General features: G+C 48.1%; 6 protein-coding genes across 6 annotated transcripts; 4 read left to right on the top strand and 2 right to left on the bottom strand.

Moving 5' to 3' along the window:
- Positions 1-78: 78 nt before the first annotated feature.
- On the top strand, positions 79-2,117 carry N7484_005899 (MFS general substrate transporter; the record flags this gene model as incomplete). The annotated part of the gene is made up of 9 exons (XM_057116318.1): positions 79-181; positions 236-372; positions 536-674; positions 736-856; positions 920-1,280; positions 1,341-1,471; positions 1,519-1,852; positions 1,904-2,009; positions 2,065-2,117. 9 exons carry the CDS (start codon positions 79-81, stop codon positions 2,115-2,117), a joined length of 1,485 nt encoding a protein of 494 aa, XP_056972201.1.
- A 1,202-nt stretch (positions 2,118-3,319) lies between these two features.
- N7484_005898 (opsin family protein) lies at positions 3,320-4,165 on the top strand (the record flags this gene model as incomplete). Its single annotated transcript, XM_057116317.1, has 2 exons — positions 3,320-3,445; positions 3,500-4,165. The coding sequence occupies 2 exons, from the start codon at positions 3,320-3,322 to the stop codon at positions 4,163-4,165; spliced, it is 792 nt and encodes a 263-aa protein (XP_056972200.1).
- Positions 4,166-4,414: 249 nt separating this feature from the next.
- N7484_005897 (uncharacterized protein) lies at positions 4,415-11,380 on the bottom strand (the record flags this gene model as incomplete). The annotated part of the gene is made up of 1 exon (XM_057116316.1): positions 4,415-11,380. The coding sequence occupies one exon, from the start codon at positions 11,378-11,380 to the stop codon at positions 4,415-4,417; it is 6,966 nt and encodes a 2,321-aa protein (XP_056972199.1).
- Positions 11,381-11,662: 282 nt separating this feature from the next.
- Positions 11,663-11,960, top strand: N7484_005896 (uncharacterized protein; the record flags this gene model as incomplete). The annotated part of the gene is made up of 2 exons (XM_057116315.1): positions 11,663-11,717; positions 11,788-11,960. The coding sequence occupies 2 exons, from the start codon at positions 11,663-11,665 to the stop codon at positions 11,958-11,960; spliced, it is 228 nt and encodes a 75-aa protein (XP_056972198.1).
- A 745-nt stretch (positions 11,961-12,705) lies between these two features.
- Positions 12,706-14,247, top strand: N7484_005895 (RelA/SpoT domain-containing protein; the record flags this gene model as incomplete). Its single annotated transcript, XM_057116314.1, has 1 exon — positions 12,706-14,247. One exon carries the CDS (start codon positions 12,706-12,708, stop codon positions 14,245-14,247), a length of 1,542 nt encoding a protein of 513 aa, XP_056972197.1.
- Positions 14,248-14,575: 328 nt separating this feature from the next.
- Positions 14,576-15,846, bottom strand: N7484_005894 (PAPA-1-like domain-containing protein; the record flags this gene model as incomplete). Its single annotated transcript, XM_057116313.1, has 3 exons — positions 14,576-14,830; positions 14,898-15,004; positions 15,069-15,846. 3 exons carry the CDS (start codon positions 15,844-15,846, stop codon positions 14,576-14,578), a joined length of 1,140 nt encoding a protein of 379 aa, XP_056972196.1.
- Positions 15,847-16,071: the final 225 nt, after the last annotated feature.

The raw sequence follows: 16,071 nt of genomic DNA, 5'->3' as shown, positions 1-16,071 counted from the left end.
CTTTCTCCTTGGTTCCTATTTCAGAGACATAGCTTCTGACCAAAACCCTCACTCCTTCCTCCCAAAAGACTTGAATTCATGCAGGTCACCATGCCCGATGAGCGGACTCCTTTGGTGAAGGATGCAGAGTCCCAGAAGTCCAAGCCACTTGGCATTTCAAAACTTCTTGCTGGGCTGGTTGGTGCGTAATCCCTTCGTTCTTTTGACGCGGTTACTCGGCTGACTTTCCATTCAGGCGTTTTCCTAGCCAGTGCAGATAAATCTATTCTGCTAACGACACAAACCCAAATTGCATCTTCACTACATTCTCCTTCTAATGCGGCATTGTTGTTGGTGTCATACAATCTTGGGTTTTGTGTTGCGCTACCCGTGGTAAGTATCGTGCTTGACTATTTCTTCCAGGTTAGCGCCCACTAATCATCAATCTTAGTATGGTTTCCTGAGTGATATATATGGCTCTCGGAACTTTCTTTTAATCTCATATGTTTTGTTCTCGGTGGGATGTGCTATATCGTGAGTCTAAACGAAGCTTTAGAACGAACTCTACATTATCTTCGTACTGACATCGAATTCTAGCGGCGCTGTCGATACATTATGGCCATTTGCTTTTGGTCGATTTGTGGCGGGTATAGGAGGTGCTGGTATGACGGACTTACTTTCTGTACTCGTTAATGGTATGATTCACCTTTGGTTCGACTGGAGAGAGAAGGAAGACTCAACTAAACCCATGACCAGAGGTTTTCGACGTCTCAGAGATCGCCTATGTGCGAAGCTATATCATTGCTGCCGACATCTTTGGCCAGGGGTGTGGAGGACCACTGGGGGGCGTTATTACTGACAGGGTCGGCTGGAGATGGTAAGTAATCCTCAAATATTTTTGGGTTCTGAGAGTAGCTTCCATTGACTTGAGAAATTCTAGGGCTTTGCTCGGCCAATCGCCAATTGGAATGCTTTGTTTGGTCCTAGCATATTTCCAACTTCCGAAAATTCCCAAGAATCATCATAAGGAGTCTAAGCTGAGCTTATGGAACTTTGACTATTGGGGGCTTGGAGCATTCACCATTTCAGCTACCACATTTGTTCTGGGGACCACTGATGGGAATTCAGCCTTGGATGATAATAAACCAGCTTTATTTGCCACTTCGGCTATCTTTCTGGTGCTCTTGATCGTCATTGAAAAAATGTCGTCTAGACCGATTATTCCTCCTTCCATTATTGCTGCACCCAGCGTACGAGGCATTTTCCTGGGACAGTTTTTGTTCTTCATAAATGTCAGCACAGTGAGTGGAATTTCCTGCCTCGCACCCCGAGATGACTTGGATATGGCTAATAAATCACAGTTTATGAATAATCTTCCACCCTACTTAGCCCACATAGACCACCTCACTAATACAGAGATTGCCCTGCGAATATGGCCAACAGGACTCGGTTTGATTCTTGGCTCTATGATAGCTGGAAAGGTTCTGAGAACGTGAGTTACGAGACAGTCGAGCATTCAGCATTTACTAACGATTTCAGGTCTGCAAGATATCGCAGGGAGTCCCTCATTGGGGTAGGAATTTGTTCTATATCCCTTATTATTATGGTCATTCGCTGGGCAAATGGCATCAAAGGATTCGAGATCTATTATTCCTTCCCCTGGACTGTAGGAGGTGGAATCTTACTCTCGGCGCAGTTTGTTGCGCTGGCCGTACGGTGTCCTGACCAAATGGCCAATGCTACCGCAATTTATTGCCTAGTGCAGCAAGTTGGCCAGATAGTCGGAACCAGCGCTAGCACCACAGTCCTACAACAGCTCTTCGGCCTCCGGCTAGGCGTCAATTTGAGTGACGCTTTACCCGAAAAGACTCAGGTATGTTTCACGTCCAATTCTTGTACTTTGGTGTACTCACAGGATCTATAGATCATTCAAAAACTTCTCCAAAACTACGGCTCTATTACAGATTTGCCTCAAGTCCTGCAAAACGTCGTTCAATCTAGCTATATCGAGGCTTTTCGTTTAATTCCAGGTAAGTCGAGTCCTTGATCTTACGAATTTGAAACAACAGACATTGACGGTTGTAGCTTTGTCGGCGATCTTGACCATTACCTGCGGCGTCCTTATTCTCTTCTCATAGAAGAAAGTGTATACTAGGAATCATGAGTTTGTGATATCCAACTCTCAAATCCAAAATTCAATGTTTATCAATTTCAGGTTCGGGCTACAAGATGGACATATGAATTATTAAGACAGAGCATTTAAAGAATAGATCATCGCATGTCAAAGTTTCAGAAAAAGCCTGTCCCTCAATTACCAAACATCAAGTCCTGTCGCGTGTTTCCGTGGTTCTATCTTAAATACTGTAGTGGAGAAATTTCCACAAATCTTATTAAATAGTCCTCTAGCCACGCTCAACCAAGTGTGTACTAGTCCGTTCGTAGTCATTCGAGCCTCCAAATCTTGAATCTTGACCGGTGTGGCTAGCGCGCGGAAGAGATAAATTGCCATATGTGTGCCACACATGTGCATGAAGCCCACGAGGATATGAATCATTTCAATTTGACCTGGAAATATTCTGCGGGTCTCTGTTAACACACCCTGCAGGTTGCAGCCTGCAAGACAATTGGAGACAAGTTGGAGTTCCCTTTGTGTACATCACGTGCATCCCCTAATAGTCTGGCACCCCCACGGCTCTACTGGACATGAAGGAAACATTCCAACCTCCGCATCCGTCGCATTTTTGGCGCCTTATTTAGTATCCACTCAAACCAGAATTGGGGTCGGGCCCGAGCCAGGAGACCCCAGCCCCATAATTCGGGTCGAGGCACATAACTCTTGCGCCCAGGAATGTCGTTGATATGTCAAGTGAGAAAGGAGTGTTCAGCCAGACTGAAATATACTCGGCAAATCTGAGCCCACCCTTACTAAAGCGGCGGCCTACTACAACCGACCTAAATTTGCCTTAACTTTAAATCATCAACGTTGTTCCGCCGGAATAAAGTTAATCTACATTTTTTATATCAAGCATTAACTAAACGTTTACTATCACGTCTGCATCGGCTAAGAGTGAAGCCGCAAAATGTTGACGCGATGGATTTCGGGATTGGGAGATGGTTCCGATTCCCGATCACCATAGATTGAGAAACTTGAAGTCTTCTGTTATTAAGGATCGATTTCCTACGTTGTATCGACGTCTACGTCAAGGCCCTCTTTGGATCGACATAGCCTCCTCGACAGCACAACATTGTCTCCAGCATTCAAATAGTGAAACTTGTTTATTAGCTTCGTTGCATCTTTTTGATATACAATCACCCGTCGACGCCAGTGACCGAAGCTATAATGGGCATCCTAGCACGAGCAAACGATGCTCTAAGCGTCAACCCTCCAACGGGAGTAGCTGAAGCGCTATCCGAAAATGGGTCCGACTGGTTATGGGCAGTAACAGCCATTTACGCTATTGCCTTCGTACGACCTCACTTCCACATTCAAATGAACACAAACTAAACTTATCTTCCAAAGTTCGCTGCTCTAGTCCCTTGCTTCACCACACCCCCAAACAAAAGAGTCTTCCACTATATCTTCGCCTTTGCCCTCCTAGCTGGAACGACTACTTACTTTGCCCAAGCTTCTGACCTGGGCTGGAGCGCCATTTCCCAAGCCGAGAACCTCGACAATGGCATCACCCGCCAAATTTTCTACGCGCGCTACATAAACTGGGTGATCGGGTTCCCGGCCCTGGTGTTATCCCTCGGTCTTCTAGCAGGTGTGTCTTGGACGACGATCTGCAGCAATATCTTCTGTGCGTGGTTTTGGGTTCTGGCATACCTTGCTGCTGCGTATACAACTACGGTGTATAAATGGGGATTCTTTGCTTTTGGGACGTTTGCTTGGATTATTTTGGCTATGAGTACGCTGAATGAGAGTCATGAGTCTGCGGTTAGGGTTGGAGTTGGAAAGGATTATCTTATTTTGTCTGGTATTGTGAATGCGGTTTGGTTTTTGTATCCGATTGCGTTTGGGCTAAGTGATGGAGGGAATGTCATTGGGGTTACGGGTGGGTTTGTTTTTTTGGGGATTTTGGATGTATTTATTTTGCCGGTTGTTAGCGTGGTCTTCTTATTGTTTACTGGGAAGTGGGACTACGAGAAGTTGAATCTGGCTTTTAGTGAGGTTCGAGGAGTGTGAACAATTTCGTGACTTTCTGGTATTGGGGTGGGAATGGTGATGGTAGGGGGATATAATCGTGAACAGAGGCAGAGAGGCATGGAGTCATCGATAGATAGTATCATTTAATGTCTCACATAGGTGAGCAAGTATAATGCAGTGTCTATTTATCCTGAATCCAAACCACAACCGAACGCCAAAGCTACATGCAACGAACACAAATTACCAATAACAAATCTCATTCCTCATTTTTCGTTCTTCGTCCCTCTCTCAGAAAGAAAAGAACCCATAATGCTCGACCAAAGCTGAAAACTCGGCGCTTGCATCTTCTAATGCCTTCTTCGCTGCAGCCTCGTTTTGAATGACCGCAACTACCCCAGGATCCAGAGACACCTCCTTAGCGTCATGGCCCTGACGAGTGTAATAGTATTTGTCATTATGGAGTGTCCAGATTTTGAGATAAGATTTATGGTCTTCGAAAGCGAGGCGTCGGCCCGTCACAAGATGTTGCGGGACCGCAGCCGCAGATTTGTCCGAGGCTTGTTCTGGCGCTGGGATGGCAGCAATACTTGCGTCAGACGCTGTCCCTGGTTCCGAATTGTCTAATTCGGATGATACAGCGGTGGAGAGATCGCTAAACCATCGGATGTAAGAAATGACATCCCCTGCGTTATCGGTGACGCGGTCGATATAGTCAACAACAACAAGTGAAGAAGCAATCATCTCAAGAAATTCGGCAAACATTGACAAGACAGCAGGATCCTTGAACCGTCGCGGGCATGTAGACAAGGGCCGAAGTGCACGATATGATGCCTGGAAGACCGCATCGAATATTCTCAACATAGACAATACGCAAGCTGAGTCATTGATGTCAAGGCTGAATAACAGATCCCTGAACACGAGCGAGATGCTCAAGATGATCGGGCGGCTCAAAATCCAAGCGGCGGGGGCACTGAAAGCCAATTCAACATATGCTGGGAACACACATTGCAAGAGGACAGCACGAAGAGTAGGCTTGTCAGGTCGCCCGGCTTCATAAGTATTTTTCATAGCAGTGTGCAGTTGATCGACCAGGTTACTTTGCTGACACTCCACAGTCGCTCTTTCGACGATACTTTGGATGAACATCGTCAAGGTCTGAACCTCCTTGTTGGATCCGAGCTTAGGCTCGTAGCGTTTCAACTTTGCAACAATGTATCGCGGGTCTGTGGGTGGCAGAGGGAACATGGTAGGGTCTGTAAAGAATGGGTCGACGGGTTTGATGTCGCTGGTGAGTTCCTGCAGGAATCGAATGATACGGTGCACGAATTCGACATAGGCACCCTGCGCAGACTCCGCTGTTCCATTGCCAAGTTCACAGTAATTGTCTTTCATGGCTGTCATTAAGCGTTGAAGCAGTTCTGAGTAATCCTGCTTGGTGACGGACAAGTTTCGACTCCCCGAAGCTTCTAATTGCAGGACATGCTCGCGCATGTTGGACAAAAGACTCGAGAGAAGCGATACTCGACGTTGACCGAGTTCTTCCAGAGGTATGTGGTACTTGTCGTCTTTCTTATCCGTCGTGAATGGGAGATTCTGCAGCAACGGGTCCTGAGGTCTTCCATTGAGTACTGCTGTTGTGAGACGATGCTGGAACTTGAGCATTGATGACCGCTCAACCAAAGATGATATCCATGTGCCCATCACAAGGTTTCTGCTTTCGACGAGGATCTGCGGGTCTTTCTCGATGCAGGCAGCCAGAAAATGACCTGTATACTTTCGGGTCTGCATTGTCTGTCGAAGCTGCGACCATGATTGATTCCCGTACGGACTCAAGTAATCGTCCCAACGTTGCAGCCCATGGCGAACAAGGACATAAGCAACTGAGGCCCAGCAATCAACAACGTCCATGAGAATCGGATCCTCGGGACAATTTTCTTGGCCAAAGCAGTTGGAAACTAGACGAAAAACGGTGGCGCGAAGATTAGTCTGCACGTACTCTATTTCTTTCGGTGCTGTGTCTTGTTGGACCAGAGCGGCATCAATATCAGTCCAGTCATCGAATCCCTCGAATTCCTGACTGTCTTCGTCAAACGAGGTCGTGGCCACAGGAGCAGGAGCAACGGCAGTTGTAGCAGGTGAGACAGGATCCTTCTGGACATAAGCTACTATCACATGTAGAGCCTCGGAAATAACGTTGTTCACTCGTGCACGCTTTGCATCGAACAGGCTAATGATGGCATCAAATGGGGTTTTTGAGATCAACCTGTGGGCATGTTCCAAGGACGGAGCAAGCGCCACGGCAGTACATAGTCCCGAAAGAGCCACATCCAACGAGGTTTCGATCTGTCGCTGATTCTGAGAGATGGTGCTCTCAACGAGCTCCTTGGAGGCGAATTTGTCATTTTTACTCTGCGCCTCGATTTCGTTCCGAGTATTTGTATGCTGCTGCGCAAGCTCTGTCAAGAAATGGCTGTGCCAATCGGCGAATGGTTCCAGACCTGACACATCCTCATCTGTAGACAGCTTAAATCGAATAAGTCTTGTCCACGACTTCAAATTGATATTGCATGTTTCTCGGTGAGAACTTGCAGGGTGCACAAGGTTTCGAATTGCCTCTAATCGAGGTCGACAGCCATCTGGAACAGCCCAGTACAATGTACATAGCAGATCATGGTGGTTCCTTAGCGCATCCAGGTCCTCATGGCGCAATGGCATTTCCTTGGGGTAAACGCGACCGTGGTTCGGAAGAAGGCGCCAAGCAAAGTTCCGAATTTTCTTCTTCTCATACCTCGAGGACAGGAAGCGCAGGCCACTTGCAATGATCTTGAGCAGTGTGTGAAAGCATGGCTCCCCAGTTAGAATGTCCAACGACGGCGTTCTGTCGAGTTCGTCAAGGAAAGTAGGGGATCCACGACTTTGCTCGAGCTTCAAGTTATGAAAAAGTTTGCGAGCAAAAAAATCATAGAGAGTGTCGAGAATTGGCTTGCAGTCCCTCCAACCCCACGCGTTGATAAGCAGATAGCATCTCTGAAATAGCGTACGACAATATGAATTGTACGATATGGGCTGGATAGCAGAGTTGGTGTCGCAACTATCCAACGCAGGGGAGAGAAATTGTTTGACCAGGTTCCAGTCGTCATTCTTCGTCTTGTACCGGAACTCACGTCGTGAGATACCTCTATCATCGATCTCATTTAGTGGTAAGGTTGTGAACAAGCCACGCCATGCAAATTCCAAGATGGTGATATCTTTTTGGTTCCGAAGAAGACATTTTGTGTACACCTCACTGTGCAGATCGGCAAGCAGTCCATTAAATGATTCAGAGCTGCGCAAGAGTTGCACAGTGATGACCAAAGCAGTTGCCGATGGGAAGTCTTCACGAATGCCTATGTCTTGCAGCGTCGAGTTCTTGGACTCTTCTAACAGATGATGAAGCTCTGCAATTCCGGCTTCGCTTAAGACCAGTGCAGTAGCATCTTTAGCACAAGCTTTGACGAGATCTAAGACATCACTGGCAAGATCGTTGCTGACAAGCGGGTGAGAGGAAATCTGGTGTATTTGGTTTGCAAAAACCAGGTTATAGTACGCTAGTCTTACTAAACCACTTTTATTGAATTCCCCGTTGGTTATGAACGCAGTCACTGATTCTCGGAGCCGAGACACCAGTCCCATTGTTCGCATAGCAAAGCTGTTCCGGTCAACTGGGTCAATAAAAGATAAGCCATCAGTCACATAGGCAATTAATGAACGATATGCGAGAGATGTCGAGGATAACGAAGGGTCTGTCGTCATTTCTGGAGAGGGAGAAATGCATTGCTCGGATTCAATGGTGATCATGTCAAAGACAGATCCCATCTGCGAGGATACTGTGTCATCCCAAGCGCCCCAACGGTATGTCTTGTCCTTGAAATTGATTGAAGATGACTTTGTTTCGTGATCTAGGTCTCGTTTTTTAAGTTGTAGCGACTTGGAGAAATCTCCGCTTCCTATAAACGTAGATTCATGGAAGAAAGTTCCATCCGGCAAGGGCATTATACCAAAGTCGAGCGAGTACGAGGGTTGCCAGTTGAATAACCCTCCTACGCTGAAGTTCGAATGGCGCATCGGCGCGGCAGGGCCAATGGGAAGAGAATCCAGCTCATCAACTGGCTCTTGAATTTGACGGAACTCGTCTGCGTCGACATTGATTCGATGAGGCATGGACTTTTTCAACCGACGCCGCTGGATTTGATGTTGGGAGATTGGTGGCTGGTGGCTGGGGTTGGCTTGTGTTTCTGCTGTTGGGAACGAGTTCGGTAGCGCCGAAGATGATATGCCCACTGGTCCAGTGCTGGAAAGGTATCGGTTCAGTGTAAGACTGTGGTTGAGCTTGTTTTTTTGCCGATAATCCCTGTTGAGTAAAGTCAAGGATCGGCTGAAGTTATCTTTAGATGCCGCTTGGCTCCCATCAGGCTGTACCAAGCTTGTTGCAGCAGGGCGATGGGCGCTTCGTCTGAGAGATGAAATCGCGACGTTTCTGCGAACAATCCACTGATGTCCCTGCCTTTCTGGCTGCTTCGGTTGCACGGCCGCTGTGTTGTGATGTGCCGATAATGTATTCGGCAATGCAGCTGTCCCTGTTGATGCATTTTCTTCGCCATTTGATGCTTCATCATCCAACATAATGACATCAGGCCGTGTAGCAGCAGCGTGTTTTGAATATTGAGTCCTTGGGACAGATGGTGCCGCTCGATGTCCGTTTGGAAGGGTCGCAAGTGGTTGTCGCTTGCGAGACTTGGATTGACGTCCAACCACCCTGGACTGCTGAATCTTTCCTTTTTTCCATTCTCGCAATGACTGGTTGGCATCTGCCGTGTCAAGCTTTGAGCTCAACTGGACAAACTTGCGAGTTGGGCTTCGTCTTCCCGCATCTCGACGCGAGCGAGTAACCCTTGCAGCAACTCTGAGAAACTGCGGTTGTTCCTGACGGGGCCGAGAAGCGACATCAGGTGCATCGAGAATGCCCAATCTGGGTGCTGGTGTTGGTGCTGGTCTCGATGCTGATCTCGATTTTTGTCTTGGCGCTATCCTATTTGATGCCTGTTTTGTTCGTCGGCCTCCATATGATGCATCTGTGAGTCTGGTTTGCCTTTTCAAGCGAGCTCTTTTTGCTTCTCTTTCGCTCCGGCTTATACTTTGTCCCGACTTTGGCCGTTTCAGACCCGTTTGGCCATGTGAGCTTGAAGTTTTGCGTGGGACAGTTGGGAGCATATAGTCGATGCGATTATCCTCCATGATATCTTGGTCGTCGTTAAACAAATTATCGGGCGCACGAACAGTTTCCTTGTCGGTTGCATCTTGCTCGGCACTTTCATGATTTTCATTCTTGTTCCCGTCATCACTATCGTCAGAGTCTCCAAAATCCATCCAAGAGGTTGTTCTCCCAAGCTGTCCGCGTTTTCGAACAATCTTCTGCGCGATACCTTTACCATCTATCCGCTGGGAGCCATGGCTGTGATTGCCTTGGATTCCTTTTTGTTTTTCTAACCGATTCTGGGTAAGCCGAATATAAGAAGCAGGAAGGACTCCACGGGTTTGTCGTTGTATTCTTCGTATCTCACGGTCTTCGGCGGTTTCCTCCGGTTCTCCGGATGACGCTTGAGACGTGTCCGAGTCTTCTTCATCATCAGAACTGGTATCAGAATCTGGTCCTTCAACATTAGGTTCATCTACTCGCAGAATGGCTGGTTTTGATTGGACAACTGTGGTCGTAGTTGAAGGTGGTGTGAACCCTGGAGGAAATCGGAACCCATCTGAGGCGCGCGGTGTTTGCATAGCTGATGAAGCACCTCCTGGATCTGGTGGACTGGATGGGAGATCGAAAATTGAATTGGCTGGCCATGTGTCGGGACGTGGAGTGGGAGGGGTCCTTTGGATCACTACTTGAGGCCTTTGGTGCTCATTCGGACCAGCACCGTGCCAAACACCAGATGTCGACTTTTTTCTTCGTTTGGTTGAATGAGTTCTTTGGATTGGAGAGCGGTTCTTCTTATGGTTCGGATGTCTATCTCCATTTGTATCTTCGTCTTGGCGACGTTCAGGTCTCGCGGGAGGAAGAAACTCTTCTGGGGGAGGGCTTGAGCGAAATGAATCGGGATTGAAATCATCCTGCTCCTGGCTGTCATCTGTTGTTGGCGGAGCTCGTTTCCTCTGTTCTTCAACGGGCATTCGCACTGGTCTAATGCCTCCTTGCTTCATTAAATTTTGATACTTGGCCATTTCAAGAGCATAAGGATGGAGCTGGATGGCGTTGCGCTCGCGGAAACTTCTTTGCATAGGTCGGGCCTCTACTTGGTCCAAAACTTCCGGGGGTATCTCAATTTCAGAAGGGATTTGCAGGACGACTGGTTGGGGTTCCATGACGGCCATACCAAGCCCTTGTTCCGCCTCAATGGCAGGAGAATGAATGGACGACGGCGGCGATGATAACGGTGAATCATTTTCGGAGCTGTCCGGCTGCGGTATATCTTCATTTCGAGGTTGATTGACACTGGTAGTTTTCACGCCAGGCAGTTCGACCAGATTTAACTCGTCGGGTGAAGTACTCCGAGATCTGGTAATACCGCCCAGTTGCTGCAATTCTTTCACTTTGGGCCTTCGCGCAACAGAAGATTGAGAAAGCTCTGTGGGAGTTGAAGCTTTGGGTGTCGACTCGCGATCCTGGCGTCGTGATTTGCGTGCAGACCAATCGTGTGTAGCTGGCGAACTAGGGATATCCCATATCCCATCATCTTGCTTCTGGGAGATATAATTAAGATTTTTCTCATAGTTCTGGTGTGACTTCGTTGATTTCGTAGCTGAGGATCGTTTCCCATATGTTTTGAGTCCTCCCCGGCGTGGCTTGGGTGTTTGTTCGTCGATAGAAGAGCTGCTTGGATGATCCTTTGGACTTTCCACTGACCCTCTGGTTTGCGAACCCGATTTTCTCATATACCGTTGTCTAAGCTTAGGATTCGTCACAAGTTCCACTGAGCCTGCTCGTGACTTCTCGCTATCAGAAAGGGCTACCGAACCGACCTCCGGGTCTGCATCGTGGTTCGCTGGGGCTGGTGACGTGACAACTGCTGTTGATGTCGGAACGGGTAGGTATTCGAGGTCGACATCCTTATCGCTGGTACCAACGTCAATGCCCTCTTTTGATTCGAGGCTATCGAGTTCGTCCTCTTCGTCCGAGTCTGGGACAAACCCTCGTTTCCGCCATGGTTCCATTTGCATTCTCGGCGGTGCTCGCCCATATCTTCAGCGAGTCATCGAAATAGGATAATTTTGCGTATCGCGAGAGACACGTCGTCCAGAGTCGTGTTCCACAAGAATTAAAGGTCGTGACCGGCAGAGTGGTTTTCCTGCAGGGACGCGTCGATAAGCAGAATCAATTTGGCGACGCGCCGTAATCAGCTCGATAACGGATAGACCCGCATTCTCCGACCTCCAACTCCGATCATTCTCAATTGCCTTACTTTCACTCAATTGTTGCTATAACTTATTCTCTCCGCCAATATGAGTCGTAACTTCATTACTGCTGCTCTCACAATCGGCGTTGGTGTCTTTACAGGTACCTAGGCTCTTAAGCGCAGCTCAAATTCAACCCCCGGGCTACAGTGCTAACACCAAATTTCTCCAAGGCTACTACACCTTCCAACCGGCTTTACAAGAGCTTGCAGTCCAGAAAGCTCATGGTCAAGTGCCTGGTTCCTCCCCCGATGAGTCTGATACCAAGAAGGATACCAGCATTCCCGTCAACCCTCCGGCCGCCATTTCCAACCCTGCCGCCCCAGGGTCCGAGTCAAGCAAGTAGAATGCACCTACAACATCATGATGGAGACAACGACTACTCGAATGTGCAAGGCGTACTTTCGGAGGATAATTATCTCTGATCGGAATTGGCGCAGGGTGCGCATTCAGCATCGGCGGTACTTTTCAGACGCCTGACGCCGGCTCCACAGCAGCGGAGCATCCCAAGAATCTCATATATCTTTATGTGGCTCACAACCAACCTGCCAGGTGGGCCACATATAGTGAATATATCATTTCGAACAGTCTGTGATGAGGTGTGGCTCAGTACCTGCTCATGAGTGATAGCCATCATGGCACAGTCATCGGGGATCAAACAGTCAACTGGATGGTATACAATGCCTGTCATGTGACCAAGTGCGTGTATATAAGTCTCATGCAGCGTGTATTCACTAGATAACCAGGCAGTTTTTCCAAGCCTCCTTACATCCCTGTAGCCCCACTACCCCACGATCTCATTCCCGTCTTCAATCTGTAGCTTTCTTACTAGACTTTCTTTTGGCTGGCATGTCATTCACATTCAAGATGCTGGTTTTCGGAGGATGCTTATAAGCTTGGGAGTATTTCTAAAAGGCAAATTATCCTCTACTCTCGCCCTAATGGCAAATAGAAGATCTGCGCCTTGGGGCTGCATTCCAGGTACATGTCTCGTGCATACCTACTCCATCTTCGTGCATATTCTTCACCGACCTGGGTCACATCCCTGGTCTCAGCTCCTACACATTGACACATATGTACACGTACACGCCATGATCCTCCCTCACCTCAGTAGCTTTCCTACTTCGGGTGTATTTCTTTTCTGTGTGCTGAATATTCATATAATATATTTTTTCCATCGGGTGCAGCCATTATCATACAGACCAGCGTTTCTTCCGCTTGATCTAATCAAAGCTCGCCCAGCAGCAGTCTCGACTCCATTAGAGAACACGTCGACAAATACCCCTGCTGAAGAAACTATAATCACAAGATTTGTGAAGCAATATGATGCGGATTTTTATACCAAACTTGCAGCAACAGTTGCAGACCTATGCCAGCAAGCCCTTTTGCAAGAAGGCGTAGTGCACTCCGTTGCCAGTCGAGGCAAAGAGCCCGAAAGCCTACGAAAGAAGCTTGAGGAGCGCGAGCCAAAAAGAGCCCATCCATACAGGACTAGCCAAGAGATAAAAGACGACATAATCGATTTTGCTGGTGTTCGAATTATCATTGATCACTGGGCAGACCGAGGGACGGTCAAGAATGCCATACATAAGATTTTCGACGGCAAAACGGACTCCGGTAACCATATAAAGGAGAGGTGTCATGACCATACACTAGGCTATCGAGCTGATCATTACCTTGTCTACTTAGAAAGTAGCGAACTCCCCGGTCACGAGGATGATTTACCTGGGAGAGAGATGGTTGAGATACAAGTTCAATCTACTCTGCTCGCTCGATGGGCGGAAAGTGATCATGACTCACAGTACAAGCCAAGTCGGAAACCGAGTGACGTCCAGATCATCGGTCTCAAGGCAGCTCGTCGGCTGGTGGACGTCTTAGAAGACAACTACCCGTGTTTGGAAGACGATATGGTTCTTGAATCAGGGCAGGCCAAATCACTAATCAGTATTCCCGAAGTTGGGCGTGGAGAACTACTGTCATGGATCGAATATGATATTGAGGCTTGGGCCGGCAGCGAGAATCGAAGGTCCTCTTGTGTCTTAACGGAATATATGAACTCCCAATATTCGAGAAGTGACGAAAGTCTTCATAAGTTCCTGCAAGATATGATTGGAAATACATCAGAAGTTGAATACTCGGCAATCGCAAATGAATACAGCGCGATCCGGCTGGACCTAGTCATTTACATCATGGATTGCGAGCTCGTGAAGAAAATGGATTATAATATGCCAGATCTCCTATCTCGTACTTGTCAACGGGAACATCTAGACAAGATCCATGTGATTATGAGCACTAATATCTGGATGAATGGGCTGTTTTTCCCAACAAGGGGCTGGTATCGGCTGTTCGTGAGTCATGAAGACCGGACAATTCTCCAGAAAGACTTTTCTTCGCTTGCAAGAAACACTCGGCAGAAGTACATGGAAGATTTCAAAGACGGATATCTACTGAGTGGAGATAAAGTTGGGGATCTGAATGCGCTTTCGGGTTGGTTCGAGAGGCGTTGTGAGCGACCGATCAGATTAGTCTTCACAATATCCAGGCAAGGGGTGATTAAATACATGTCATTGGGAAGTAAAGAGCTTTTTAGTGCCCTGGAGCTACTCATCGTTGCACTGACTGCGCCTGTATGACAATGAATTCGGAGTTCAGTTGCTTCAAAATATAAATTTTATGCCATAGTTAAACTGCCTACTTCAGGTTATTTTACCAAAGACTTGTAGGTCTGGTCTTGGAAAAGCGACAATTCAAAATCATAGTGACACCTGAACAATATAAAGCACATCGCTGTCTAAATTATCAGAATGTATTCTTTGGCCTCGATAACAAAGATGCAACGCCATGCCTTAAGACTGATGAAACAAACGTAGGCTTCATTAAATTACCCTGGTCAAGCCCAATTGCTCGGTCCCAAATAAATACCCCATACGCCCCGTTTCATAAAAAGCTCATAATACACAGCTATAGTTCTTCCACAAGCTTCCCGCTTCCGTTGGCGGGCGTTCCGAACAGCCGACCTGCTTGTGTACCAAGCCATTCCTCTGGTACGCCAACTTTGCAGCCATTGGCATTGCTGACCCATCGAACCATGAGAGGGTCTGCTTTTTCGGCTTCCGGGGCCTCTCCATCGGCTGGTGTGGATTCGGCACCCTCGGCAGCCGCTCGGCCACGGCGCTTTGGGGGTTGCTTGCGCAACAGACGATTGATGGTATCCATCTAGAAAACGTCAAGGTTCCATTTCGTTTCTTTCATCGGTCTTTCAGATCTAGTGTTTCTTGCTTACTTTTTCTTCCTCGTTGCGCTTCTCGCTCAGATTCTTCCTGCGTCGAGCCATTTCAGCTCTTCGCATGGCACGCTCCTCGGCCGTTAGATGCTTCTTGACTTGGGGTTCTGCTCATGCGTAAGTTCGAGCCATTTTAAATCGAACAAGAGAGAACCAGTATCATCGACTTACCCATTGGGAGTTGAAGAAAATCATTGCCCAGATTCCCACGCTGCCGTTTGGTCTGTTTGCCCTCCATGGCAAGCGCATCGCTGTCCATGTCGTCATCCAGTTCGTCCTCCTCGTCTTCCTCGTCTAGATCATCGACATTGACGTCGGGAACGGCACTCTCATCCTGATCATCGGGCTCGCCTTCGGCATCCGAATCGGTGTCCGAGACGTTTTCGTCATCTTCCTCTTCCTCCTCCTCTTCATCCTCTTCCATTTCCATTTCCTTTTCTTCCACGCTCTTAGCAGCCTTGCCCCGTGTAGATGTGGCCTGCTTAGCGTTCCGCCTTACCGGCGGTTGCGGGGGTGCGTCGTCCATATCGAGATCGCCGTCAGCATCGGCATCTTCATCATCCTCGCCGGGAGCGTCTTCATCGTCGACCTCGTCTTCTTCTTGGTCTTCGATTTCCTCGTCTGATGTAGCAATTTCCACGAGTTTCTTTCTATTGCGGCTAGTCCGTGGCCCAGAAACAATGGGGTTGTTTTGGAAGACATTGACGGAGCGCCGGCCGGAGCGGCCTCCAGTAGCCTCTCGCAATTTCCCAGCAGGCATTTTTAATGTGAGACGGAGAGATCTACGTCGATCTCCGGATGAACTAGATGGGGATGGAGATGCTGATACTGATTCAGGAGCAGCAGTGGCGCGAGTTTGTCTCGTGGACCTGGTGCTGATGTTAGCATCGGGATCTGAAAGGTCATCCTGAGCTCGTCGCGATCGACCGGAGCGCCGAAGAGGCGCCATGTTGGCGGTGATGTAGAGATGGTAGCAGTTCACAGTGGGATTGAGAAGCGTGTTAAGACGATTGAAATGGGGAAAGCAAATTAAAGACCCGAGGAGAAAGCGGGGTGGTAATAGATTCACGGGGACACGGTGTGTGGCAGTACAAGGTAATCAATCCACTGGGGAGGAGAAGGAAGATATTGAAGCCAGTGGCAGACGCCAATCGTCTCCGGGTAGGATTCAGAA

The sequence above is a fragment of the Penicillium longicatenatum genome, assembly GCF_028827895.1.
Source record: "Penicillium longicatenatum strain IBT 33135 chromosome Unknown contig_3_segment0_segment0, whole genome shotgun sequence".
Taxonomy (NCBI): Eukaryota; Fungi; Ascomycota; class Eurotiomycetes; order Eurotiales; family Aspergillaceae; genus Penicillium; species Penicillium longicatenatum.
Note: the sequence above shows the minus strand (reverse complement) of the source record. Positions and strands in the feature narration are given on the sequence as shown.